Source organism: Musca domestica, unplaced genomic scaffold (genome assembly GCF_030504385.1).
Source record: "Musca domestica strain aabys unplaced genomic scaffold, Musca_domestica.polishedcontigs.V.1.1 3, whole genome shotgun sequence".
Classification (NCBI taxonomy): domain Eukaryota; kingdom Metazoa; phylum Arthropoda; class Insecta; order Diptera; family Muscidae; genus Musca; species Musca domestica.
The window spans coordinates 18,369,186-18,393,660 of NW_026712299.1; the positions used below are offsets into that span (position 1 = coordinate 18,369,186).

The following is a 24,475-nucleotide window of genomic DNA, read 5'->3' on the forward strand; positions in this document are numbered from 1 at the left end:
ATGGTAGTAGAATATTTTTCTACCATGAGTATTTCAAGGTAGGTCATAGAAACTTGCAATTACACATTTTTCTTTTGAATCATTGTTCTTTTTCACAAATCATTGTACTTTTCCAGAATCTGCAACTTTTCTGATATCATCAAGTAAAAAATAGGTTATCGTAGAAAACACTTGGTATGTTCCAGATCCTGCAATAATCTACTTATTTTGCAATTTTTTCGATACCGCAAAGCGAAAATCGGTTATCGTAGGAAAAACTGAAACATTCATGCAGTTCAGGAACAAAACAACTTTTACATTCTAGCCGTTCTGGAACAGAAATATACATTTTCGATCCCACAAAGTATACATCATTGCAGAGAATTGCACATATAGGTCATAGTTTTGGTATATACTCCAAATAACGGTACCTCCAGATTTCGGTATTTTGATGATGATGTTGTTTGATGATGTTTTTGTGTTAAGAGTTCGAAATATGCATACTGCATATGACCGAAGATATTATGTACAGATCCACAACTTCGTATAGCCGCCATATCCAATATTCAAAGTTTTCAACAGAATTATCTTGAACTTTTTATTTTTACTTCGTTATAGGCACTACTTTCTCTGGTAGATAATTGGCTATTGTTGATATTTGTAATTTTTTAAATTATAGCGATATTTTTTCAATCGATTTTTTTTTATATTTTCCTTATTTCCTTTTAAATATTGGAGGGTATAAAAAGTTTGACCTGGGAACATAGCTACTTTTTAACTTGTCTTCTTTTTAATTTGAAACGTTTTGTATTTTTGGAAATGAAGGGAATATAATGAAGCAAATTCCACTTTTTACAAACTACAGGACAATTGACTCCGATTATTAATTGCCAAAATAAAGGGGACAACTTCAGATTAGTAAACACTCTTCGATTTTTTCGAAATCAAGTTCGAACCCAAGAAAGAAATTGTTCCCCGGAATCAGGGTAAAAATAACTACCTCTGGAAAATTTTTCGAAAAAATCGAAGTTTTTACTAAACTAGAGTTAAGCCAAATAAAGTTTGTCTATGTAAAGTGATTAATTTACGAAATGCTAAAGATATTTTGACAGCCACGTGGTGAAAGTTAGCGGGATGTTTCCGACACAAAAAGTGTTCACTAAAATTTTGCGTGTTTGATTTGTTGTTGTTTCTACCAGTTGTTTTATTTTTAGCTGTTTATGCGTATTTTGCTAGAGTTTACTAGATCTTTTTTCCAAATCCTGCAAAACTCTATTCTAATAAGTACAGGTTTGTCTGATATCAACTAGCAAAAAGTCGACTTATATAGCCTTAATTGTGATAGATGTGTTCCAGGACTACTATCCCATTTTAAGTTTATAAACATTGTACAGGACAAAACAATAACTTCAATCGAGTTCAAAATAATTATCAAACTTAAAATTTCTAGTAGTCTTAGAAATGGAACATTCCATTGTGCGTTCTTAAATGGATTTAATTATATATTAAAACAGCTAAAAATATAAAAAAGTTTTAACATAATTTATTTATTTACAACCTTTTGATATTTTTTATTGCCTACAAATAAATTTTGTACAAAAAATATATTAAATCAAACCTAATTTTGTTTTGTTTTTGTTTTTCAGAAAATATAATTATTAAGGGAATTTTCTAACATTCTAGTTTCTTTTCTTAATTCATTCTTGAAAAATGCCACAATGCAGAAATGCAATTAAAGCGTTAATCATGATTTTCACAATTACTCGCTTATTACTTAATTAAAATATACAGTCGAACGTGCCTATAAAGAATTTTGTGTTTTAGGAACTAAAGGATTGTAATGTAAAAATTTTTTTGTAGAAAATGCAGGATTTGCACATATTTGGCCTGTTCCAGTACCAGCAAGAATCTACTGTTTTTGCGATTTTTTCGATATCATAAGTGGGAAATCGGTTATAGTATTAAAAACGTTTACATTCTTGCAGTTGTGGAACATTACAATTATAATGGTCTATAAGGAAAATATTTGATACCAAAGAGTTATTTATAACCGTGTTCGAGAGTACTCTATTTTAATATTCAAAGTTAACATTAAAATCTCTACACATACAAAAGCGTACATATATACGCGTCGCATATCTTTATAAAGGATATCTATAAGTACCAGTCAATAACAAAAAAATTCGATAAAAACATAGTTAATGGAATTTTCTTTAAAGCTCTCTATACATGGTACTATTCAATGAGTCGGTATAATGCGTTATAACATAATCATGATAATACATCATAATGCACAATGGTTGACCCAATATTATTGAGGCCCAAACAATAATATTGCCCATACGTGGTCCTAAGGCACGCTCAACAGCTTTGGATATAGCCGATAGGGGTATTTGTCCCATCATACCCAGGAATGCCCATATTTTATATGTTTGTAATGGCACTGATACCTTAAAATACAAAGAAATGTGATCAAATATTTAAAATAAGTCAAGTTTAATTTGGGATATTTTAACCTACCAAATATTCATGGAAGAAGGCACTGATTAGAAAGACAATAGTTGAAGCTTGCCGGGATGAGTAACCCATTTTAACAACGGGTATATACAAGTGACGAACACACCACCTGAAATCATAACAAAACGTATACGTCTGATATAATGGCATAATTTTAATTATATTCTTACCTATGAACTGGCATATTCCATGTTCTCCAAAATGTATCAATATTATTCGAATTCCACCAATCATTATAGAAATTGCGATCGGCAAAATGTAATATTTCACCAGTGGCATTCAAGAATGAATGGAATGTTAGATAAAAGAAACACAACCACACCAAATGATTGGGAAGCTGAAGGGGAAAGGAACCATTTTAAATTCAAATTAAATATTGATTTTGTATCGCATTTAAACTTACAGCCAGTTTCAATAAACGTTCCGTAGCCAAACCAACTTCCATACGTGAAAATGGTATCAACGAATTCTTGACCGATGGTATAATCCATTGCTGGAATAAAGACATAACCACATTTACCCCAATAATAACTTCCAATAAACGTTTCAGTAAGAAACGTTTACGAATGCGTGTTGTTTTTGGGAAATTCAGTTCATAACACAGTGTAGGTGCAGCCAAAAAATAGATGATATCTCTATAACATAAATTATCGGGATATTGTACCAATACTGGGACATCTTCGTCTTTTTCTTCGTCATCGCCGAATTGGCCATTTTCTGAAAAAAATAAGTTTCAAAAAAACAAAAGAAAAAGCAAAAGACACATCTACACTTACTCAACTGGGCCAAAGTAATGCTGGGTCGACGCACCCGTGGTTTGTATTGTTTCATGTGATATGTTTCACGGCACCACATGTTCACTTGAACATAACTCCATAATTTCAAAAATAGTATGGAATAGAAAAAGCAAACCGTGGATGCACCCACTAAAATAGGTAATATTTTATAAATGTTCGCTGGGTTTAAAATTACATCTATTTGGACTTACTTAAACTGAATAGGTGCCCCTTTAAATGCATAATTACTACCGGTAGTACAACGACCACAATAATATTTGTCACCTGCATAAACATACCCAAACCTTCGGATATGATTTCCTGCAAATTCGAAGAAAGAAAATGTATACGTCAATGTTGGTTTTGGAAAAATATAAATTTGTTGCTATGGAAGTTATTGTTTCAAATATAGCGTCAGTAGTATTCCTTAAGATTTATTTCAATTTTATGTAGAAAACAAAGGAGTAATACTTAAATAAAAGATTCGACTTGTTCTGTAAATTGTGCTCCACAAATGAAAATGTGTCGTTATTCAAGACAAAAACGATTTGTACAACAACAAAATTCTACGGTTTTGTTTAAAGGTCAGTTAATTTAACAAATTTAATAAATAGCTTTAGTAAAACTCGTTTGATAAACGAAATCTATATTGATATTAAGCAACAAATTAACTAAAAAAATATTTATTGTTGTTGTGTTTCAGAACCTGAAACATAGTTCTATTTGTAGATTTTTCCGTTGCCATTCCTTAAAAATGTATGTAGACATGGTTCAGGATTTCACAAAATAAGTGAATTTAAATACGCGCATGTAAACATGCCATGGTGATGTACCATAAAACAGTTTGTCATCGTACAGCGTATCTATCCACAGTTATCCACACGTTAATGTTACGTTACGTTATTAACTAATTTCACACATACCGCACACTTACTCGTCGCAGCAGCAAACAACGAACTCGAGGCATTTCATTTCATTTGCCGCAACACTCACGTTCTCCCGTTATCTCAGTGTAAATTTTGCAAAGGAATTTTTGCCATAAGCAAGTTTAGTTTTGATTTACGAAATTAATTAATTTAATCGCAGAGCGTTTAAAAATAACAAATAAAAGTATTTAGAATACAAATTCAAGAGTTTATATAAGAAAACACACGCCGAAAAAAGAAGGAGAACGTCCATTTTCTAATTTATTGGCGTGACAACAACAAAAATTTCATAATGGAAGTAAATAATGAGAATTTGCAACTGTTAGCCGGTTATTTGCAGCAAACATTGAGTCCAGATCCGAATATACGACGACCTGGTAAGTAGTATCCAGCTGGACATGTGTGAATGGTTAAACATTTTGCAAATTAAATTTTTTGCATTGCGTGTCTTTGCAGCTGAGAAACTACTGGAATCTACCGAGGCCCAGCGCAACTATGCCGTGCTTTTGCTAAATCTCATCGACAAGCCAGAAGTTGATATGACAATACGAGTGGCTGGTTCCATCGCATTTAAAAATTATATCAAACGTAATTGGGCTATAAATGAGGTATGTTTTTGCTCTCGTTGTTGTTTTTGTTCATATACATTGATCAGGATATTTATTCGTTGAGCTCACGCTTATAAATGGCGGGAATTTGAGGTGGAAACAGGCTTTCTTTGTTTGGTAACTGCTCTGACGTCAGTTATTGAATAGAGTTCAATTTTTTTAACAATATGATTTTGGGTGTCTTAAATGATAATTTGAAGTACAAACTATGCATTGTGATGGAGTCGTTATCTCTGCCTACAGAGGCAATATTCTGTTTTGAGGTAGGATTTGTTGGGGGCAAATCTCCGAATAGTTTCTGATTGCAAAAGTAACAAACTTTAAGATGAAATCCAATCCCTAAAGGGTGCCCATGCGACCACGATATATGTTTCATATTTTTCGTAATTTCTAAATTTTCTTTAGTTTTCACCCGAGTTTTCTACAAGATCTATTTTCTATATTTTCCTCATTTAGATAGGTAACAGAAAACTTGCATCATTTATCGAGATTGGAATTCATCATCATATTTAAGAACCCGGTCAGATTTTTAATTATTGATAAAAAAAATCAAGACTTTTTAAGTACTTAATTCTTTTTTTTTTCTAGGACTCGGATACGCCCGATAAAATACATATTGATGATCGTAATACCATCAAAACTTTGATTGTCACCCTTATGTTACGGTCTCCACCCGCACTGCAAAAACAATTGAGTGATGCTGTCAGTATTATTGGCAAACATGATTTTCCCAAAAAATGGCCACAACTTATCGATGAAATGGTTGAGAAATTCGGCACTGGCGACTTCAATGTCATTAATGGTGTTTTACAAACAGCCCATTCGCTCTTCAAACGTTACCGTTATGAATTCAAATCACAAAATTTATGGGAAGAAATTAAGTTGGTGTTGGATCGTATGGCTAAACCCTTGACCGATTTGCTTTTGGCCACAATGCAATTGACCAAAGTTCATGAGAATAATGTGGAAGCTTTAAAAGTTATCTATGGATCATTGGTTTTGGTCTGCAAAGTATTCTATTCTTTGAATTCACAAGATTTGCCTGAATTCTTTGAAGACAATATGGCTACATGGATGAATTCTTTCCATGAATTGTTAACGGTCGATGTGCCATGTTTGCATACTGGTGAGGATGAAGATGCTGGCGTTTTGGAACATTTACGTTCACAAGTATGTGAAAATATTGGCATGTATGCCCAGAAATACGATGAGGAATTTGCACCATATATGCAAACATTTGTTACTGCTGTTTGGGAGTTGTTGGTCAAAACCGGCATGCAAACTAAATATGATGCGGTAAGTTTAAAAAACTATAGCAAATGTTTATATAAACATAAATTTAACTTTATTTCAGTTGGTTTCAAATGCCCTGCAATTCCTGTCTGTGGTGGCAGAACGTACCCATTACCGTAAGATCTTTGAAAATCCCGAAATTTTGGCCAACATTTGCGAAAAAGTTGTCATACCCAATTTGGATTTCCGCCAATCGGATGAGGAACTTTTTGAAGATAGCCCTGAAGAGTACATACGACGTGACATTGAAGGTTCCGACATCGATACTAGACGTCGAGCAGCTTGTGATTTAGTTAAGACATTATCACAAAACTTCGAAGCCAAAATTTTTGGAATATTTGGACAATATTTAGAAATATTGCTGGCCAAATACAAAGAGAATCCAGCAGTGAATTGGCGTGCCAAGGATACAGCTATTTATTTGGTCACCTCATTTGCGTCTCGTGGTGGTACCCAAAAACATGGTATTACCCAGGCTTCGGAATTGGTGCCATTGCCACAATTTTGTGCTCAACACATTATGCCGGAATTGGAGAGACCCAACAGTAAGTAATGCATTTTTAAATTATAAAACCTAACTAGACAGATTTCCCCCTTTATCCACAGTCAATGAGCTTCCAGTTTTGAAATCAGCTGCTTTGAAGTTTGTCATGGTATTCCGTAGTTTGTTGGGTCAACAAACATTGCTTGCAGCCCTGCCACATTTGATACGCCATTTACCAGCTGAAAGTGTGGTAGTACACAGCTATGCAGCCTGTGCTTTGGAAAGAATTTTCACCATGAGGGATCCCACTAGTGCTTTACTGTAAATCATAAAATTTAAAACATAAGTTAATTTTAAACTAAATTATATTTTCTTTCAGTATTGGCCCACAACATTTGGCTCCAGTAGCCAATGATTTGTTGGGTGGTTTGTTTGCCACTCTGTCCCTGCAAGGGTCTGCAGAAAACGAATATGTAATGAAGGCAATTATGCGCAGTTTTAATTCTTTGCAAGAACACTCCATGCCTTTTATGGCCGTTGCATTGCCCAGATTAACAGAAATCCTCACCATGGTGGCCAAAAATCCCTCCAGACCCCATTTTAACCATTATCTATTCGAAACCCTATCATTGGCTATTAAGTAAGTGATAACATTGCAAAAATTTTAATTAAACTTTAACTTTCATTTTTCCTCCTAGAATTGTATGCAAGACTGAGGCTGCTGCTGTCAGCTCCTTTGAAGAGGTTCTTTTCCCAGTTTTCCAGGGTATCCTGCAACAAGATATTTTGGAATTTATGCCCTACGTTTTCCAAATGCTTTCATTGCTTTTGGAAATACGTGAGGGTAGTGGAGCCATACCAGAACCATATTGGGCTCTTTTCCCTTGCCTTTTGGCTCCACCACTGTGGGATCGTTCCGGTAATATTAGCCCTCTCATAAGACTCCTATGTGCATTTATTAGACAGGGTGCAACACAAATAGCAGCAATGGATAAATTGGTAAGTTAACACCTCTACATCTCATAGTTTTAGAACCTGCAACAATTTAAATTTTTGTTTTCAGAATGCCATTTTGGGTATATTCCAAAAAATGATTGCTTCCAAGGCCAATGATCATGAAGGCTTCAATTTACTTCAGAATCTCTTGGCATACTATCCACAAAATGCCATGCAAGCGAGTATGCGTCAAATATTTGCTTTGTTATTCCAACGTTTGTCATTGTCTAAAACCACCAAGTATGTTAAATGCATCATTGTATTCTTCTGCTACTATGCTGCCAAAATTGGTGCCCCTGCCTTAGTGGAGCTCATCGATCAAATTCAAGCAAATATGTTTGGCATGGTTGTAGATCGTGTCTTTATTCCCGATATGGCCAAGGTATCCAACGAATTGGAACGTAAGACAGTTGCAGTGGGAATTTCTAAGATACTCTGTGAATGTCCTGCAATGTTATTACCACCCTACAATCAATACTGGTCACGACTTTTACAAGCATTGGTTGAACTTTTCGAATTGCCCCCAGATAAGACCATAACTGAGGGAGACAATTTCATTGAACCTGATGAAAGTTCTGGCTACCAGGCTGCTTTCTCACAACTGAGTTATGCCCAACCAAAAACACAAGACTTCTTGGCCGAAGTTGCTGATGGCCGTAAATACTTGGCTGATTCTCTGGCTAAACTGGCTCAAACACGTCCCGGTGAAATTCCTCAGCTTGTGACCGCCATTGGCGATAATCACAAACAAGCTTTACAAAAATATTGCGATCAGTATGGAGTGCGCATAGTTTAAGTAATTGTCTATGATATTGTTTTGTAAGTTTATCCATTATACTATCTAAAATATCCACATATGAGTGTTTTCGTTTTTTTCTAATTTCATTGTTATTTTTTTCATTCGCTCAAACAAATATTATCGATTAATACATTTTTGTACTTCTTTTTAAACTATTTTATAAATATAATCTTTTTTTTGTATGCAACTTTGTAAAAGTCAGAAATGATTGAAGAGATGAGATCCTACATTAAAGCATAAATAAATATTGTTGTTGGCACAAAATGCAGCAATCGTATATAAAAATATCGTAAATTCTTTTTCTTCAGGTCAAGGAAAGTTAAAAAACAAGAACCTTGGAATAAAATATAAAAACTGTGAATAAACTTTTGATGTGTGAAATCTTCCGCTCAAAAAACATTTATTTAAAAGATGTGTACAACTTTTTTAAAAGTCTTCTGTATCAAAACTCAAAATAAAGCACATCATCTGAAAAGCTACTACAGGACTTCAGCTCAAAAATGCGAAATGCATTCAAAGCTATAATCGTTATAACCATGGTCTACTGTTACATATTCAATTTTTTGTCTCCTCGTATTTTGACAACAGTTCAGGAGCCAAATCACCGCAGTCGAAATCGAGTACTTCAGCATCGTAATGTAGTTTACGCGGATCACAGCAGTCGTTTTCGAATTGTTTTTACTCGCCGTTGTACACGATAGGTAGTATGCTATCGAAAACAAAGTACATATGTTGTGATTTTTGTACGGAAAAAAGGCAAACAAAAAGAAACAAGAAGTTGGTGAAAGTGTAAGTTAATTCAATTTTAAATAGAATAACTTACACCACTTCAAGCAATGTTAAAGGATTGAATTTGTCACGAATATTTTCCTATTAATGCCACTTTGTACTCATGCTCTGAGTCCGAAGACGAGGAAAAAAAAAACACTTGCATTCATAATATATTTGTACACATGTATTTAAACACTCAGAAATAACATAAATTTCTCAGAAATAACATATTTTGAAATTCTCTTTCGCTTCTAATTTCTTATTACCATATGTTTACAGCAATGTAAAAAAGGTAGTAGACAAAATAAATTGCGATCGAATGCGGTGATCCAATTTACAGCGATCGAAATGTTTCTTTATACGAAACAGAACTCGATGTCGAATGCGGTGATTTGGCCCCAGAACTTGAATCAATTAAATTCACACGTTGTGTGCTGTTAAATAATATGAACAACAAGTTATTAAGTGCTATGCGTTATCATCGGTTTCTTCGTATTTATATTTTCGCATGCTTTTGAAATTAATGCTGAATTTGTGTGTTCTTTTTTTCAAAATCATATTTACATACACATTGACTACTTCGCGTATTGATGATGTGTTTGATGCCTTTATTTATTTAACTAATTTAAAAAAAATTCTTTCAAATTTATAATTTCCATAAACCTTTTGATAGTTCATTTTACCTACGGCTAACTGTTTACTAGTATCCATAAATATTTCAACGTCTTCAAATGTAAACCCTGGAAACGACACCAAGAATTCCCGAATTCCATCTGTATCTCTTCACCCAATGCCAAATTTAGTAACATTTAGTACTCTTATCCAAAACAATCTACATCTCTCCATCATAGACACCAACATTGATCCAAAATTAGTACCATTTTTCGAACACTTATAGTAAGCATTTGTATAACCACCACCAGATGTCAAAAGAGATCTCAATATCAAATTTCGAGATTACAGTTCGCTCAATACCAAATTATGTAACATTTAGAACATTTCCTATAATATTAAGTCTAATTTCACGGTTTCGCCTCTATTTCTTCATCCAATACCAAATTTAGTACCATTTAGTACTTTTCATACAAATATAGGACGTATTTCCAAACCCACATCCAAATCTCAACCTCAGATACCAACCGTTATTTAAATAGAAAATTTCAGAATTTCATCTCTACCTCTTCAACCAAGACCAAATTTAGTGTCACGTATTACACTTCGTAAAATTGTAATACATACTCCCAAAAGACCCTCTATATTTCAGGCTCTGCATGAACTGGGAGCCTAATGCCAAATTTCGGATTTCAAACACTATCTGTTCATCCAATTCCAAATTGTACCAAAAATATTATAAGTATTATTTAGTACTTTCCGTGCACATTTTTAAACCCCTATCAAAACCTAAAATACCAACAGCTTTATTCCTTTACCCAATACCTAATTCGGTACCACTTAGTACTCTTTAGACTATTATAGTACACATTTCCAAAACCAACTTCATATCTTAACCACAGACGCCAACAGTGATATCTATATCAAATTTTAGCTCTATTCCTTCAGTCAATAAAAATTTAGTACTATTTAGTACTTTTTGTGCATTCACAAGGTGAGATGAAAAAACTGCAAATAATTTCTGAGTTTTGCCTTGTTAAGGCGAAGATCATATGATTTATGTGTTTGTTTTCTCTTTCGAGACGAGCTTAATGATCTGAAATTTGCAGTGAAAAGGAAAGCCAGATAGACACTATCACACACTCACCACTATGCGACGCGTTTCGCCGTTGGTTAAGCGGCTCATCAGGCATATTTGGTGTGGATGATGGCTTACAAGGGCCGTTCTCTGGAAAGTAGTATATATTTCGAACTTATTGCAAATTAGCATATGCGAATTATACACTAGAAACTCTCCAGGTTCGACTCAAGTTCTATTGGCAGATCTTTTTCACAGCAAAGTTTTGTTTTTGTAGTGATGGATTTTTTGTCCACAACAACTACATTGCTTCCAATGCATACACTTGTTTTAGTGCTGCTTTAGGAAGACGGGTTAATGGCTCTGAACGTAGAGACGGCAACTTCTAGTTGGCTGCACACCGAGGTCCGCGGTTCAAATCCCACAGCCAGGCTCGGCTGAATTTTTGAGTTTTGCCTTGTTAAGGCGAAGATCATATGATTTATGTGTTTGTTTTCTCTTTCGAGACGAGCTTAATGATCTGAAATTTGCAGTGAAAAGGAAAGCCAGATAGACACTATCACACTATGGTGAGTGTGTGATAGTGTCTATCTGGCTTTCCTTTTCACTGCAAATTTCAGATCATTAAGCTGCTTTAGGAAGACGGGTTAATGGCTCTGAACGTAGAGACGGCAACTTCTAGTTGGCTGCACACCGAGGTCCGCGGTTCAAATCCCACAGCCAGGCTCGGCTGAATTTTTGAGTTTTGCCTTGTTAAGGCGAAGATCATATGATTTATGTGTTTGTTTTCTCTTTCGAGACGAGCTTAATGATCTGAAATTTGCAGTGAAAAGGAAAGCCAGATAGACACTATCACACTATGGTGATAGTGTCTATCTGGCTTTATTCGTAATGGAATTCGCTCGTTACCGTGATACTGGTAGTGTAGCCCGAAGTCAAGGAAGTGGACGGAAGAAAACAGCAACATCAGCAGAAATGGTTCGAAAAATAAAGAAGCCAGTGGCCGAAAAATGGCTCGTGAGCTGAACATATCGCAATATCCCATTCGGCAAATATTGAAAAATGAGCTCGGGGTAAAGCCATTAAAATTCCAAAAAGTGCAAGACCCAAAAGAGCAGAAGAGTTGCTTCGCTTGTCCGAAAGTGGTGAACTGGTAAATTTGGTTTTCTCCGATGAGAAAAACATTCGTTGTCCAGCAGTTTTCGTTGTCCAGCAATGATCGTGTTTACTTTCTAAAGAGGTCAGTTGAAAATTTGCACATTCGGTTGGCCACCAGAACTCAAGCGCCGGCCATGTTTGTAGTATGGACCGCCTTACAGCTGATGGTCGCTCTCCGCTCGTATTAATCGACCTAATATTAACGCGAAAATATTCTGTTGGTGTATTAAAGCCTTCGGCACGCAAACATTTTGGCCGCAAACCTTGGACATTCCAAGTGGACTCAGCATCATCGCACTCAGCATGCGCCACCCAAGAATGGTTGCAAAATGGGGTTCCTCGCTTCATTTCCAGCGCACAATGGCCACCAAAATCTCGGGATACCAATCAATTGTGTCTGGAGTATTTTGGAAAGCACTAAAAATACGAAAGTGTCGATCACCTCATCCAATCGCTTCGCCGGGAATGGCCCAAAATACCGCAGAGCAACATTCGGGCAGCGTGTGACGGTTTCATTGGCTGTTTGAAGGCTATAATTCGTGCCAAAGGTGACAAATTCGAACAAATCTTAACATATTATATATTTGATGCCATTTCCGACATTTTTTGCTTTCATTCAATAAAATTTAAAGAAAAAAATTAAAATTATGGCGTTTGATTTTTTGCAGTTTTTTTTTATTTCACCCTGTACATCTTAATCCGATTTTACGGCACATATTGAATAGTTTTTTATACCGTTTTGTAACTCCTCGAAATACTTATGTCAGACCCAACAAAGTATATATATTCTTGATCAGCGTAAAATTCTAAGTCGATTTAGTCCTGTCTGTCTGTCTGTCCGTCTGCCTGTCTTTGTATAGCCCCCACGTCTTTGTATAGCCCCCATACAACGGTACCTCCCTATATTCGGTATTATAATGATTTTAGCGACATTATTCACCGGAATTGTTTCAAATCTGGTATTTGAAGTTCGAAATGGATACTACAGCCTATGACAGAAAATTGTCTGTGCAGGTCCACGTCTTCGTATAGTCCCCGTATAACGGTACCTCCCAAACTTCGGCATTTTTATGATTTTAGCGTCATTATTTAACGGAATTGTTTCAAATTACGTATTTAGTGTTCGTAATGGAAACTACAGTCTGTGACAGAAAATTGTCTATGCAGGTACATATCTTCGTATAGGCCCCATATATCAGTACCTTCCTATATTCGGTAGGTACAATACCCACGGAAATTTTTTGAAATGTCGTATTTGACGTTCGTAATGGATGCTATAGCCTGTGAAAGAAAATTGTCTATGCTGGTCCAGGTCTTCGCACAGCTCCGATATAACGGTACCTCCCTATATACTATATTTTGATGATTTTAGCTACATTATTCACCGTTTATTTCAAGTTTCGAATTTGAATATGGTAATGGCTTATGACAAACAAGGCCTATATAGGTCCACGTCGTATAAACCCCAATATAACGGCTATATTCGGTATTTTTAAAATTTTAACAGAATTTTTTAAGGACTTTATTTTTTTGAAAATTTTCAAATTCGTTCCAAATGGCGGGGGGTATTCAAAGTTCGGCCCGGACGAACTTACTCTAATAAGCAGTTTTTAATATATTCCTTATCGCAGTCATATTATGGTATGATCTACTTCACTTGCTGGTTTTTATTTCATTTAAGCTACTTACCATGGCTAGGCCCTTTTCTACCAATAAACATATGGATATGTGCACAAAAGAATCTGTGACGAAAAAAATAGAAAGACAACGAAAACATAGAAATTAGTTTCAAAAAAAAAAAAAAAAAAAAATAAAAATAAATAAATAAATAAATAAATAAATAAATAAAAAAATAAATAAAATAAGAATTAAAATTTGAATTTCAAATAAAATTTGTGAAACTTACATAGAATTAAAAACAATGATGCATGTCCTTCGGATTCATTTTTGCCGCTTAAGAAGATATACCAATCCAAAGGATTTACCCGAATGCCATATCTAATATGAAGAGATGATGAGGAAATATTATTTTGTAAGTATTACATTTAATTGAAAATTACATTTTATAATACTTACTTTAATAAGTTTTCTAAACACAAACGGAATCCACCGATTGTCAGCAGAAGGAAACCCCAATTAACTAAACCGGTAAAATTACTGAAACCTGAACTCCATGAGAATAAAGAATCTCTGGGCCGATGACAGCTGGAAAAAGGAAAGGTAAGACAAATAAACCAAATAAATATCAGAAAAGTCAAAAGATTGATAACCCAGCAAACAAGTCGGATTACTGGTCCATTATTTTAACAAGGACTGATACTCGAAATACATAGATTTTTTGGAGAAATAAGTTTTATTTTGGACCACAAATAAGTAGCTAGTACTTCAGTTAACTAAAAGGAGTAAGTACTTCGAGTGATACGCTCTTGTTCAAGTAATGGGTTAGTAATCGGACATGTAATGATGTCAGTCCGTCAGTCCATGTATTTTTGTGAATAAAATGCAGGTTGCATTTATTACCCGATTGAGATGAAATTTTGCAAACAATATTTGTTTGGACTAAGGACGAAATTGAAATAGGTGATAATCGGATCGGAATTAGATATAGCTCCCATATATTGTCAACCGATTTCGGGTAAATTGTATACCAAATGATCAATATAAATCCCAATGACCTGCATTTTGGCACATCCCACCAAATTTAGTCTAGAAGCATGTACATCAATTTTAGAGAAAATCGGTTCAGATACAGCTGAATTTCGGTACATCCCACCGAATTTAGTCTAGAAGCATGTACATCAATTTTGGAGAAAATCGGTTCAGATACAGCTTTTGCTCGCATGTATATGTTTTATCTAATTTGGGGTTGTAAGTCCCTCACATTGCATTCGACAACAATGATATTTGGTATCAGATATCAGATACAGCTCTGAAATGAGTGTATCAAATGTTGTCAAGATCGGATCAGATTTGGATATAGCTCCCACATATATCCTTAACTGATTTCAGGTTAATTGTGTACCAAGGGGCCAATATCAGTTCAAATGACCTGAATTTCGGTACATCCGACCGAATTCAATCTAGAAGCAAGTACATTAAATTTGATGAAAATCGGTGAAAATATAGCTATAGCTGCCATATATGTTTCATCAGATTTACTGTTTAAGTCCCTCACATTCGTAATATGCAATCCAAAACAGTGATCTTTGGTACCAGATATCAGATACAGCCCAAAAAGTACATTAAATTTGGTGAAAATCGGGTCAGATATAGCTAAAGCTGCCATATATATGTTTCATTCGATTTGGTGTTTAAGTCCTCACATTCGTAATATGCATTCGAAAACAGTGATATTTGGTACCAGAAATCTTATAAAGCTCGTAAACACCTTTGCCAAATTTTTATCAAGATTTGATCAGTTTTGAATATAGCTCCCATATCCGATTTCAGGTTTATTGTGCAAATAATGGCTAATATCAAGTCAAATGGAGTGAATTTCGAGACTTTAGTGAAAAGCGATGCAGTATTGGATATGCCTACTATACATAAGTTCCCTCTGAAACCAAACTATAACTGCTCTAAAGCCAAATGTTGATAGGTGATATGATCTACTTCAAATAAATTATTTTGTTATGGGAGCTCGACTAAGTACGCACAGTGGTGTAGGGTATCATATAGTCGGCCTCGCCCGACTTTCAACTTTTCCTTACTGTTTTTTTTGCTGGTAAGGATCATGAATATTTTTTCTGATGGAAAAATGTTCGTATAAATCTGTTTTCTAAAGTCCTTATGCCAAAATTTCGAGAGACAAACAAGATTTTAATATTCTGTACAGGTCCATTCCCATAATCCACCAAAACGAAGATATATTGTGAGAGGTTATGTTTGGCTAAAATTTAAATAATAAAACATCTTCCACATCCCAATTTTTTCCTCCTACTCACCCTTTATCTGGTTGCTGAAGACGTTGCTTTTCCGATTTCGTCGTGATTTCTTCAGCTCTCGTTACACTTTGCGTGCGACGGTATCGAGTCTTCTTCTCTGAACTGTTGTTATTATTGCTTCCATTATCTTCTTTGTCGAGAACTTTGCGAAATTGTTTCAGATCAATCGGGATTCCATGTTGATCAAAGAGATTTTGTGTGGACTTGCGATTTCGTAATTCACTCATATTATGTTCACTGGCCGAGGCGGAACGACGCAGTTTCTTTATCATCCCCACACGACCATTTTGCTCTTTGGCCGCCATTTTATTTTGAAGCGGGAGGCGGGCGAATTTTTTTTCTGCAAATAAGAAAATAATGACTAAAAATTAACCAAAAAATAAAAATCGTTTTGAAAAGTTATGGAAAAAAACGAACAGTTTACGTCTGTAAACATTTGGACGATCGCAATTAGAAATTTTATTGTACCCCCCACGGAGCGGGGATATCAAATATTTAGATAATAAAATACTCAAAGTACCTAGGCGATAATAATCTGAAATATTTGAAAAAACAAATAATCAGCTTTATTTTTTAGATTTTATTGATTTATTTTACAATGATTGTAGATTGGGAGAATTATAAATTTTATTATCTAAATGATTGCAATTTCAATATTGATCTATAATTTGATCAGGTGTTCTTTTAACAACTCAATAAATGAACCCACGCAAGATTCTATTCAAAATTAAAAGTTCAGTAATTCATTAATAATGACCAATTTTCCTGTGAATAGATGGAAAAATCATTTTGGAAAAGATAGCCATTGGTAGGAATATTAGAAACCCAAAGGAACCACCACCGATATACAGGGTGAGATAAAAAACTGCAACCAAGTCAAACGCCATAAGTTTTACTTTTTTTTTAAATTTTATTGAATGAAAGCAAAAAATGTCGGAAATAGCATCACCTTTGGCACGAATTATGGCCTTCAAACGACCAATGAAACCGTCACACGCTGCCCGAATGTTGCTCTGCTGTATTTTGGTTCATTCCCGGCGATGCGCTTGCTGAGTCCTGTTCGTATGTCCAAGGTCTGCGGCAAAATGTTTGCGTAGCTTTTATACACCCTCCAGAATATTTTCGCGATAATATTCGGCATTTATTTTGATGTCACGGTCGATTAATACGGCTGCCCACAACCATAACCATGGCCGCTGCTTGAGTTCTGGTGGCCAACCGAATGTTTACTCATCGGAGAAAACCATATTTGGCAGTTCACAACTTTCGGCCAAGCCAAGCAACTCTTTAGCTCTTTTGAGTCTATTTTCTTTTTGTTGCGGTGTAGGCTCTTGCACTTTTTGGAATTTCAATGGCTTGGGGGTAAAGCTAATCTTTCAATATTTGCCGAATGGAATATTGCGATATGCTGTTTAGCTCACGAGCCATTTTTCGGCCACAGCGACGCGGGTTTCGATCAAGTCACTTCTTTACTTTTCGAACCATTTCTGCTGTTGTTGCTGTTTTCTTCCGTCCACTTCCTAGACGTCGGGCTACGCTACCAGAATCACGGCAAGGAGCGATGGTACGAGACACAAAAGGTTTATTCACATTTAAATGCTGGAGTGCTCTGACGATAGGCACTTGTGGTTTTCCAGCCAAATATAAAGAAATCACACTATCACGCTTGAATTCTATCACGAATAACTTTTTTTCTGGACAATTCTCACCAAAATGCTTTTGTACGCTTGTAAACAATATAATGAGCTTTTACTGAAATAATTTTAAAAGCTGTCGGACGAGTGGCTTAGAAATGACAGCTGTCTGAAGTTGGTTTTTATAATTATCTGTAAGAATCTACTAGTTTTGCAGGTTTTTTTCTTTATGATATTGAAGAAAAAATCTGTTATCGCAGTAAAATTTTTCGATTCTGCAGGTTCTGGAACAGAGCATATACCTGAGACATGTATACTTGTGTAGTGTATCGACTAGTCGGTCAATAACCTTATGTTTATTGTCGCATTTATAGCGGTGCATTATTGAATGATCGTCATATCCACAACTCTGAAACCCATTTACTTAATACTCATAGCGCAATTACTTAATAAACGATAATTTTATTTCCCATATTTCGCCCCTCGCCTTCTGATAATAAAGCTCAGATTAACAACACACAAATACGCTTTCTTTGAGACAACAGAGTAGTGGTTGGGTGAAATTTTCATTGAATCTTTTCTTTTGATATTTAGTTCAAGTATAACTTGTTCATTTTTTTCTAGACCGATAACCGATAAAAAGTACAATGTGTTATGAGTCAAAATGTATTGAAACGAAAAAATTAAAAAAAAAATATATATGGATGTACGCCAATGTTGATAAAACTTCCGAGCTCCATGTTTGATAAGATATAAATTACTAGACTAGATGTCTTTCCAGGGCAGAGGTATCCAATATTTATATTCAGTATTTACACAATTTTTCAATAATGACGTATATTGGGCCGATTTCTTCCCATAGCGATCCGAAAGAAATGCCATTCTTTCGAAATAGTACTTTTACCTTTTTAATCGAATCAAAATTGAATGTAGATGTGAGAGCACCTGAATAATTTAAACTTAATTGTTTTTTTACAATTAAAAACAGTGATTACAAATTGTTGGCATATTTCCAGTCATCTTGTGTGGGACATTCTTTTCACAGCCAAACATGGTCAAAACAGTGTCAATGACCCAATCTGTTGAGGTCTTTCATATTCAGTTTGTATGCATGTGCATCTTGACATTGGCTTTGGCTGGTTGGTTAAAATTAAAGGTATGAAGTGCGTATATGGATAACCAAAGAACAGTGCTGTCATCCTCAGGTCTACAGTCAATACCATTTAAATTGGATTCTTAAAGCATAAGTTATTTATTTTATGTCTCACAAATGTCCAGCCATAAAAATCTTACAAAAAATAAGAAATAAAATTGAAGTCGCAGTTTTTGAAAATTTTGTGACAAGAGCAACAAATTTCAATTATCTGCAGTGGACTGTAACTGTCGAATCATTAAATTTTGTTAATTCGATTACTTCTGTTTTTAGTCTTTGTTGTCTTACTCCAGAAGACGTGTTATCAGGAAAAATACCATGTTCGTTTATTTTGCTCTCCACCAAACTTTCCATAATATAAAGTCATGATTCACAAGAGGCGAGATGGCCACAGGCTTTACTTTCTGCTAGTGAAGTGTATTATCAGTGTGTTTTTTATTATGGAAAAATATGTAACCCTTGAAAACAAAGCCGTGCACGTTTTTTATTTTCATGTCTGACCTATCATAAAAACAATCTCTTTCTAAAAGAAATTAAACAACTAAAATAAATAAAAACATATTTGCGACAGTAGCATATTTCAAAAGCGCGGGCCCTATAATACACAACATAAACGTATAACCTAAAGTGAAATATGTGTCTGACATATTGTCCATAACAACATTTGTCGATAACAATTATTCTATGAAGAAAAGTGGTCGATAACAACTATTCTATGGAGAAAATTTGTCGATAACAACTATTCTATGGAGAAAATTTGTCGATAACAACTATTCTATGGAGAAAAGTGATCGATAACAAATATTCTATGCGGAAAAGTTGTTGATAACAAATATTCTATGCCGAAAAGTTGTTGATAACAACTTTTCTATGCGGAAAAGTTGTCGATAACAACTGTTCTAAGCGGAAAAGTTGTCGATAACAACTGTTCTATGCGGAAAAGTTGTCGATAACAACTGTTCTATGCGGAAAAGTTGTCGATAACAAATGTTCTATGCGGAAAAGTTGTCGATAACAACTGTTCTATGCAGAAAAGTTGTCGATAACAACTGTTCTATGCGGAAAAGTTGTCGATAACAACTGTTCTATGCAGAAAAGTTGTCGATAACAACTGTTCTATGCAGAAAAGTTGTCGATAACAACTGTTCTATGCAGAAAAGTTGTCGATAACAACTGTTCTATGCAGAAAAGTTGTCGATAACAACTGTTCTATGCGGAAAAGTTGTCGATAACAACTGTTCTATGCGGAAAAGTGGTCGATAACAACTGTTCCATGCGGAAATGTTGTCGATAACAACTGTTCCATGCGAAAAAGTTGTTTCTCGAGAGAGAAAAGTGGTCGATAACAACTTTTCTATGCGGAAAAGTGGTCGATAACAACTTTTCTATGCGGAAAAGTTGTCGATAACTACTTTACCATGTAGAAAAGTTTTTTTCATAGAGGAAAGTGGTCGATAACAACTTTTCTATGCGCAAAAGTGGACGATAACAACTTTTCTATGCGAAAAAGTTGTCTATAACAACTGTTCTATGCGGAAAAGTGGTCGATAACAACTTTTCTATGCGGAAAAGTTTTCGATAACAGCTGTTCTATGCAGAAAAGTTGTCGATAACAACTGTTCTATGCGGAAAAGTTGTCGATAACAACTGTTCTATGCGGAAAAGTTGTCGATAACAACTTTTCTATGCAGAAAAGTGGTCGATAATAACTTTTCTATGCGGAAAAGTTGTCGATAACAACTGTTCTATGCGGAAAAGTTGTCAATAACAACTGTTCTATGTAGAAAACTTGTCGATAACAACTTTTCTATGCGGAAAAGTAGTCAATAACAACTTTTCCATAGAGAAAAGTGGTCGATAACAACTTTTCTATGCGGAAAGGTCGTCGATAACAACTTTTCTATGCGGAAAGGTCGTCGATAACAACTTTTCTATGCGGAAAAGTTGTCGATAACAACTTTTCTATGCGAAAAGTTGTCGATAACAACTTTTCTATGCGGAAAAGTTGTCGATAACAACTGTTCTATGCGGAAAAGTGTTCGATAACAACTGTTCTATGCGGAAAAGTTGTCGATAACAACTTTTCTATGCGGAAAAGTTGTTTCTCGATAGAGAAAAGTGGTCGATAACAACTTTTCTATGCGGAAAAGTTGTCGATAACATCTTGGCTATGTGGAAAAGTTGTCGATAACTACTTTACCATGTAGAAAAGTTTTTTTCATAGAGGAAAGTGGTCGATAACAATATTTCCATACACAAAAGATGCCGATAAAAATGTTTTCATATAGAAAACTTATCGATATCAAATTTTCCATAGGGAAAATTTGTAAATTACACCACTTGTATTATAGGTTATATTCTTGTCGCTTCAATCCATCTATGCATATAGGCCGTGTGAAACACTTTCGATTTGATATAATTTCTGATTTTGTTTGGTTTTTAGGAAACATTGTCTAGTGACGAAAGTTATTATCATTGTTCTGGCCCACATTTGTTTTGGTGATGTCTGGCCAGCATTTTTTTGAACAACAAGATAAGTGAATAAAATAAAAATGTAAACCAGGAAACACAAACATAACTCGCAAAATGAAATCAAAGTTCACTTCAACTACAACTGTTTGCCCAAAACTAACAACAATAATACCGGTTTCATTATGATTAGGTGTACTGTAGTACACAAGAACACAACATTGGAACGTGACTCAATCAAATTTATCTGAGTTCTGTTCATTATTTAAATGATTTGAATTATTGGCAAAACGTTTTGTTACAGATGAATAGAATTGAAACATGTGAACGCAACACATATACAGATGTATTTGATAAATAAATTAAAATTGGTGTTTATTTGGAGACATAATAAATAGATGACGAAATATAATCGAATCTGTTGTAAATTTAATATTTTGAGTTTTACAACTTCCGAGTTCATTAGAGTTTGGAGAGATACTATGACAATGAGGGTTTAAACCTGTTATTCGTTCCTCTGTGTGTTTGGTGAATTTGTTAATGCAAAGGTGTTATCGAACTGATATTTATCGCATACCACAAACGATATCAAGAAATATTTATGTTCTCCTTAATCACGTTCCCTTTCCCTCCAAGAAAAGCCTTTGGCTGGACGGTGCATTTAAATTTCATAGCTAATTTTTTAAACACATTTTGAAAATTTGTTGATAATTTACTGAAATTATTATTTAATAATAATATTTAATACCGTCATTGCTGCGGTGCATCTAATGATTTTTATCGCTGTTTTGGAATTTTGAGTTATCATTTTTGTCGTTGTTCTTTATTATAATTATGATTATTATTTAGCATGTCATTTGTGCCAGTGTTTATATCAGTTTTTAGTTATGATTTATTGATGTTATTATCGGTATTTGTACCCCCGTCTCATCACCCCTGGTTGATAATGGAGTGTGTTTTAATGTGTGCATGTGCGTTTTGAGTCTGGCAAAAATTGATGATAAGATTCAGTCGGCTCTGAAAATAAATTGAAAATATTGACCTATAACAAGGCGTCAGGCAATATTGCAGATCATTTGACGAGACAAGCTACACAAATGCCAGCGAATGGTGAAAGAAATGAAATTATTCTTTTTTCATCATTGTGCATAGACGGTGGCATGACAACAAAGCAAAAAATTAACTTTTACTACTATAACAGATTTTTTTCTTTGTGATGTAGTAAAAAATTGGTAAACTATTTGCAGGTTTGGAATAGAGCATTAATATGCTATCTTGCATAATGAGATCCATTTATCAAAAACTTAAACTCCAGCAACTGCGAGTATGAAAAATGTTAATACGATATCGAAACCATGATATGGACAACAAGTAAAAAAGGAGCTAATTTCGGTAGGGCCGAAGTTTTTATACCCTCCACCATTCGGAAGGCACTTAAAATATTAAAAAAAAAATCCGTCGAAAAACAACGCTCAAGTGGAAACCTTTATATGGGGGCTATACGAAGACGTGGTGCTGTCATAGGCTGTAGCAACGATTCCGAACGTCAAATACGAAATTCGAAACAATTCCGGTGAATAATGTCACTAATATCATCAAAATACCGAATAAAGGGTGGACCGTTGTATGGGGGCTATAGTAAGACGGGGGCCTGCATAGACAATTTTCCGTCATGGGACGTAGTACCCATTACGAACTTCAAATACGAAATTTGACGCAATTCCCGTGAAAATCCTGGATATTTCGAATATCTCGGGTGTTATACGATTATATGGGTGTTATACTAAAATGTAGTCTATATACAATTCTCTTCCAAAGGGTAAAGTACTCAGAGGGAACTCATTGTGTTTTCAGACATCATCAATATACCGAATATCGGGGGGTACCGTTATATTGGGGATATACGACATTGTGGACCTATGTAGACAATTCTCTTTCAGGCGGTAAATTACTCACAATGAATTCCTTGTGTGGAATTGCAGACAATTCCATTGGAAAATGTGGCTAAAATCATCAAAATACCGAATATTGGAGCGTACCGTTATATCGGGGCTATACGATATCGTGGACCGATATAGATTATCTTCGAACTTGAACTGCCTGCAAATAAAAGGCTTATCTGTGCAAAATTTTAGCTTCCAAATTTTATTTTTTTAACCCTAACATGATTACAACAAACGAAGTGCTAAATCGTCTTAGAATTTTACGTGGATCAAGAATATATATAATTTTGTATGTCTAAAATTATTATTTCGATGAGTTACAATCGAAATGACGAATTTAATATACCCTCCATACTATGTATGGTGGAGGGTATAAAAATTGCACAACAAGTTGTTTTGCGAGCGAGATTTGGTAAAAAGTAAAAAAAATAAGACAATATCCCGACCATAATACAAAATCTCAGATTTCAAGTACTATTTGTTCACCCAATGCCAAAAAAACCCAATTATAGTACCATGTAGTACTTTTCGTCACTTGTAGTACACATTTGAAAACCATCACGTTATCACAAACCTACCACCAAACTATTACTTTTTAGTACATTTTAGTACGAATTTTCTAAAAATCCAGCCTTATTACATGCCTACTCACCAAGACTGACCCTTCTGCCAAATTACAAGGTTCTAGTTCCAGCCGCTTCGCCTGGGCATTGTTTCTCAGTCAGTTAGTCACTCAGTTACTCTTTTATATATAGATTTTAAGAGGAGTTAATCTACTCATATTTGGACTTTCCGACCAAAATGCGGACCTAAATTTGTTTACCAACAAATGACCCGAATTATTAGATTAAAGCGGATTTAGTTGGAAATTGTGACCAAAATCTTCGAAATGTGTTAAATGTAATAACATGGCTATGCAAAGTTTCTTAGCCCAATGGAAGGACAAACATGGCAAACCTGGCATCATATCGGTTGAAGATGGAATGACAAAGTTTAGCTACATTTTATATACTCTCTATTTTTTAATATACATAGACTTGGGATAAATTTCCTAGGATTTCACCTTTATTTTAATTTTTCAATAAAAATCAAAAAAATCTTCTTAAGCAGGTTAACTCTAGAAAAAGTTGTAACGTAAACATGGCATTAGGCTTTTTATACCCTACACCACAAGGCGGTCAGGGTATTATGCCTTTGTGCATTTGTTTGTAACAGGCAAAAGGAAACGAGATAGACCCATAGTTCCTTTTGATGATCTGCATAGAATCACATTCTGAGTCGATTTATGCATGTCCGTCCGTCTGTCCGTCCAATTCGCATTTATTGCCCTATACA

General features: G+C 34.8%; 2 protein-coding genes across 4 annotated transcripts in view; one reads left to right on the forward strand and one right to left on the reverse strand.

The window, feature by feature from the left end:
- Positions 1 to 1,500: 1,500 nt before the first annotated feature.
- LOC101894841 (diacylglycerol O-acyltransferase 1) overlaps positions 1,501 to 24,475 on the reverse strand; it is a 37,986-nt gene continuing 15,011 nt past the window's right edge. For all 3 annotated transcript variants that reach the window (XM_059124811.1, XM_059124812.1, XM_059124813.1), the window contains exons 2-11: positions 15,942 to 16,281; positions 14,074 to 14,202; positions 13,904 to 13,995; positions 13,687 to 13,739; positions 3,485 to 3,593; positions 3,273 to 3,422; positions 2,900 to 3,213; positions 2,667 to 2,833; positions 2,500 to 2,605; positions 1,501 to 2,429 (exon numbers count right to left, since the gene is read on the reverse strand). In XM_059124811.1, the coding sequence (XP_058980794.1) occupies positions 2,193 to 2,429; positions 2,500 to 2,605; positions 2,667 to 2,833; positions 2,900 to 3,213; positions 3,273 to 3,422; positions 3,485 to 3,593; positions 13,687 to 13,739; positions 13,904 to 13,995; positions 14,074 to 14,202; positions 15,942 to 16,281 (1,697 nt within the window). In that variant the 3' untranslated portion in view covers positions 1,501 to 2,192. The remainder of the gene's footprint in view (positions 2,430 to 2,499; positions 2,606 to 2,666; positions 2,834 to 2,899; positions 3,214 to 3,272; positions 3,423 to 3,484; positions 3,594 to 13,686; positions 13,740 to 13,903; positions 13,996 to 14,073; positions 14,203 to 15,941; positions 16,282 to 24,475) is intronic.
- On the forward strand, positions 4,235 to 8,665 carry LOC101894682 (exportin-2). The gene is made up of 8 exons (XM_005175318.4): positions 4,235 to 4,575; positions 4,655 to 4,806; positions 5,395 to 6,102; positions 6,161 to 6,644; positions 6,706 to 6,904; positions 6,963 to 7,223; positions 7,282 to 7,582; positions 7,647 to 8,665. The coding sequence occupies exons 1-8, from the start codon at positions 4,491 to 4,493 to the stop codon at positions 8,373 to 8,375; spliced, it is 2,919 nt and encodes a 972-aa protein (XP_005175375.1). The 5' UTR covers positions 4,235 to 4,490; the 3' UTR covers positions 8,376 to 8,665.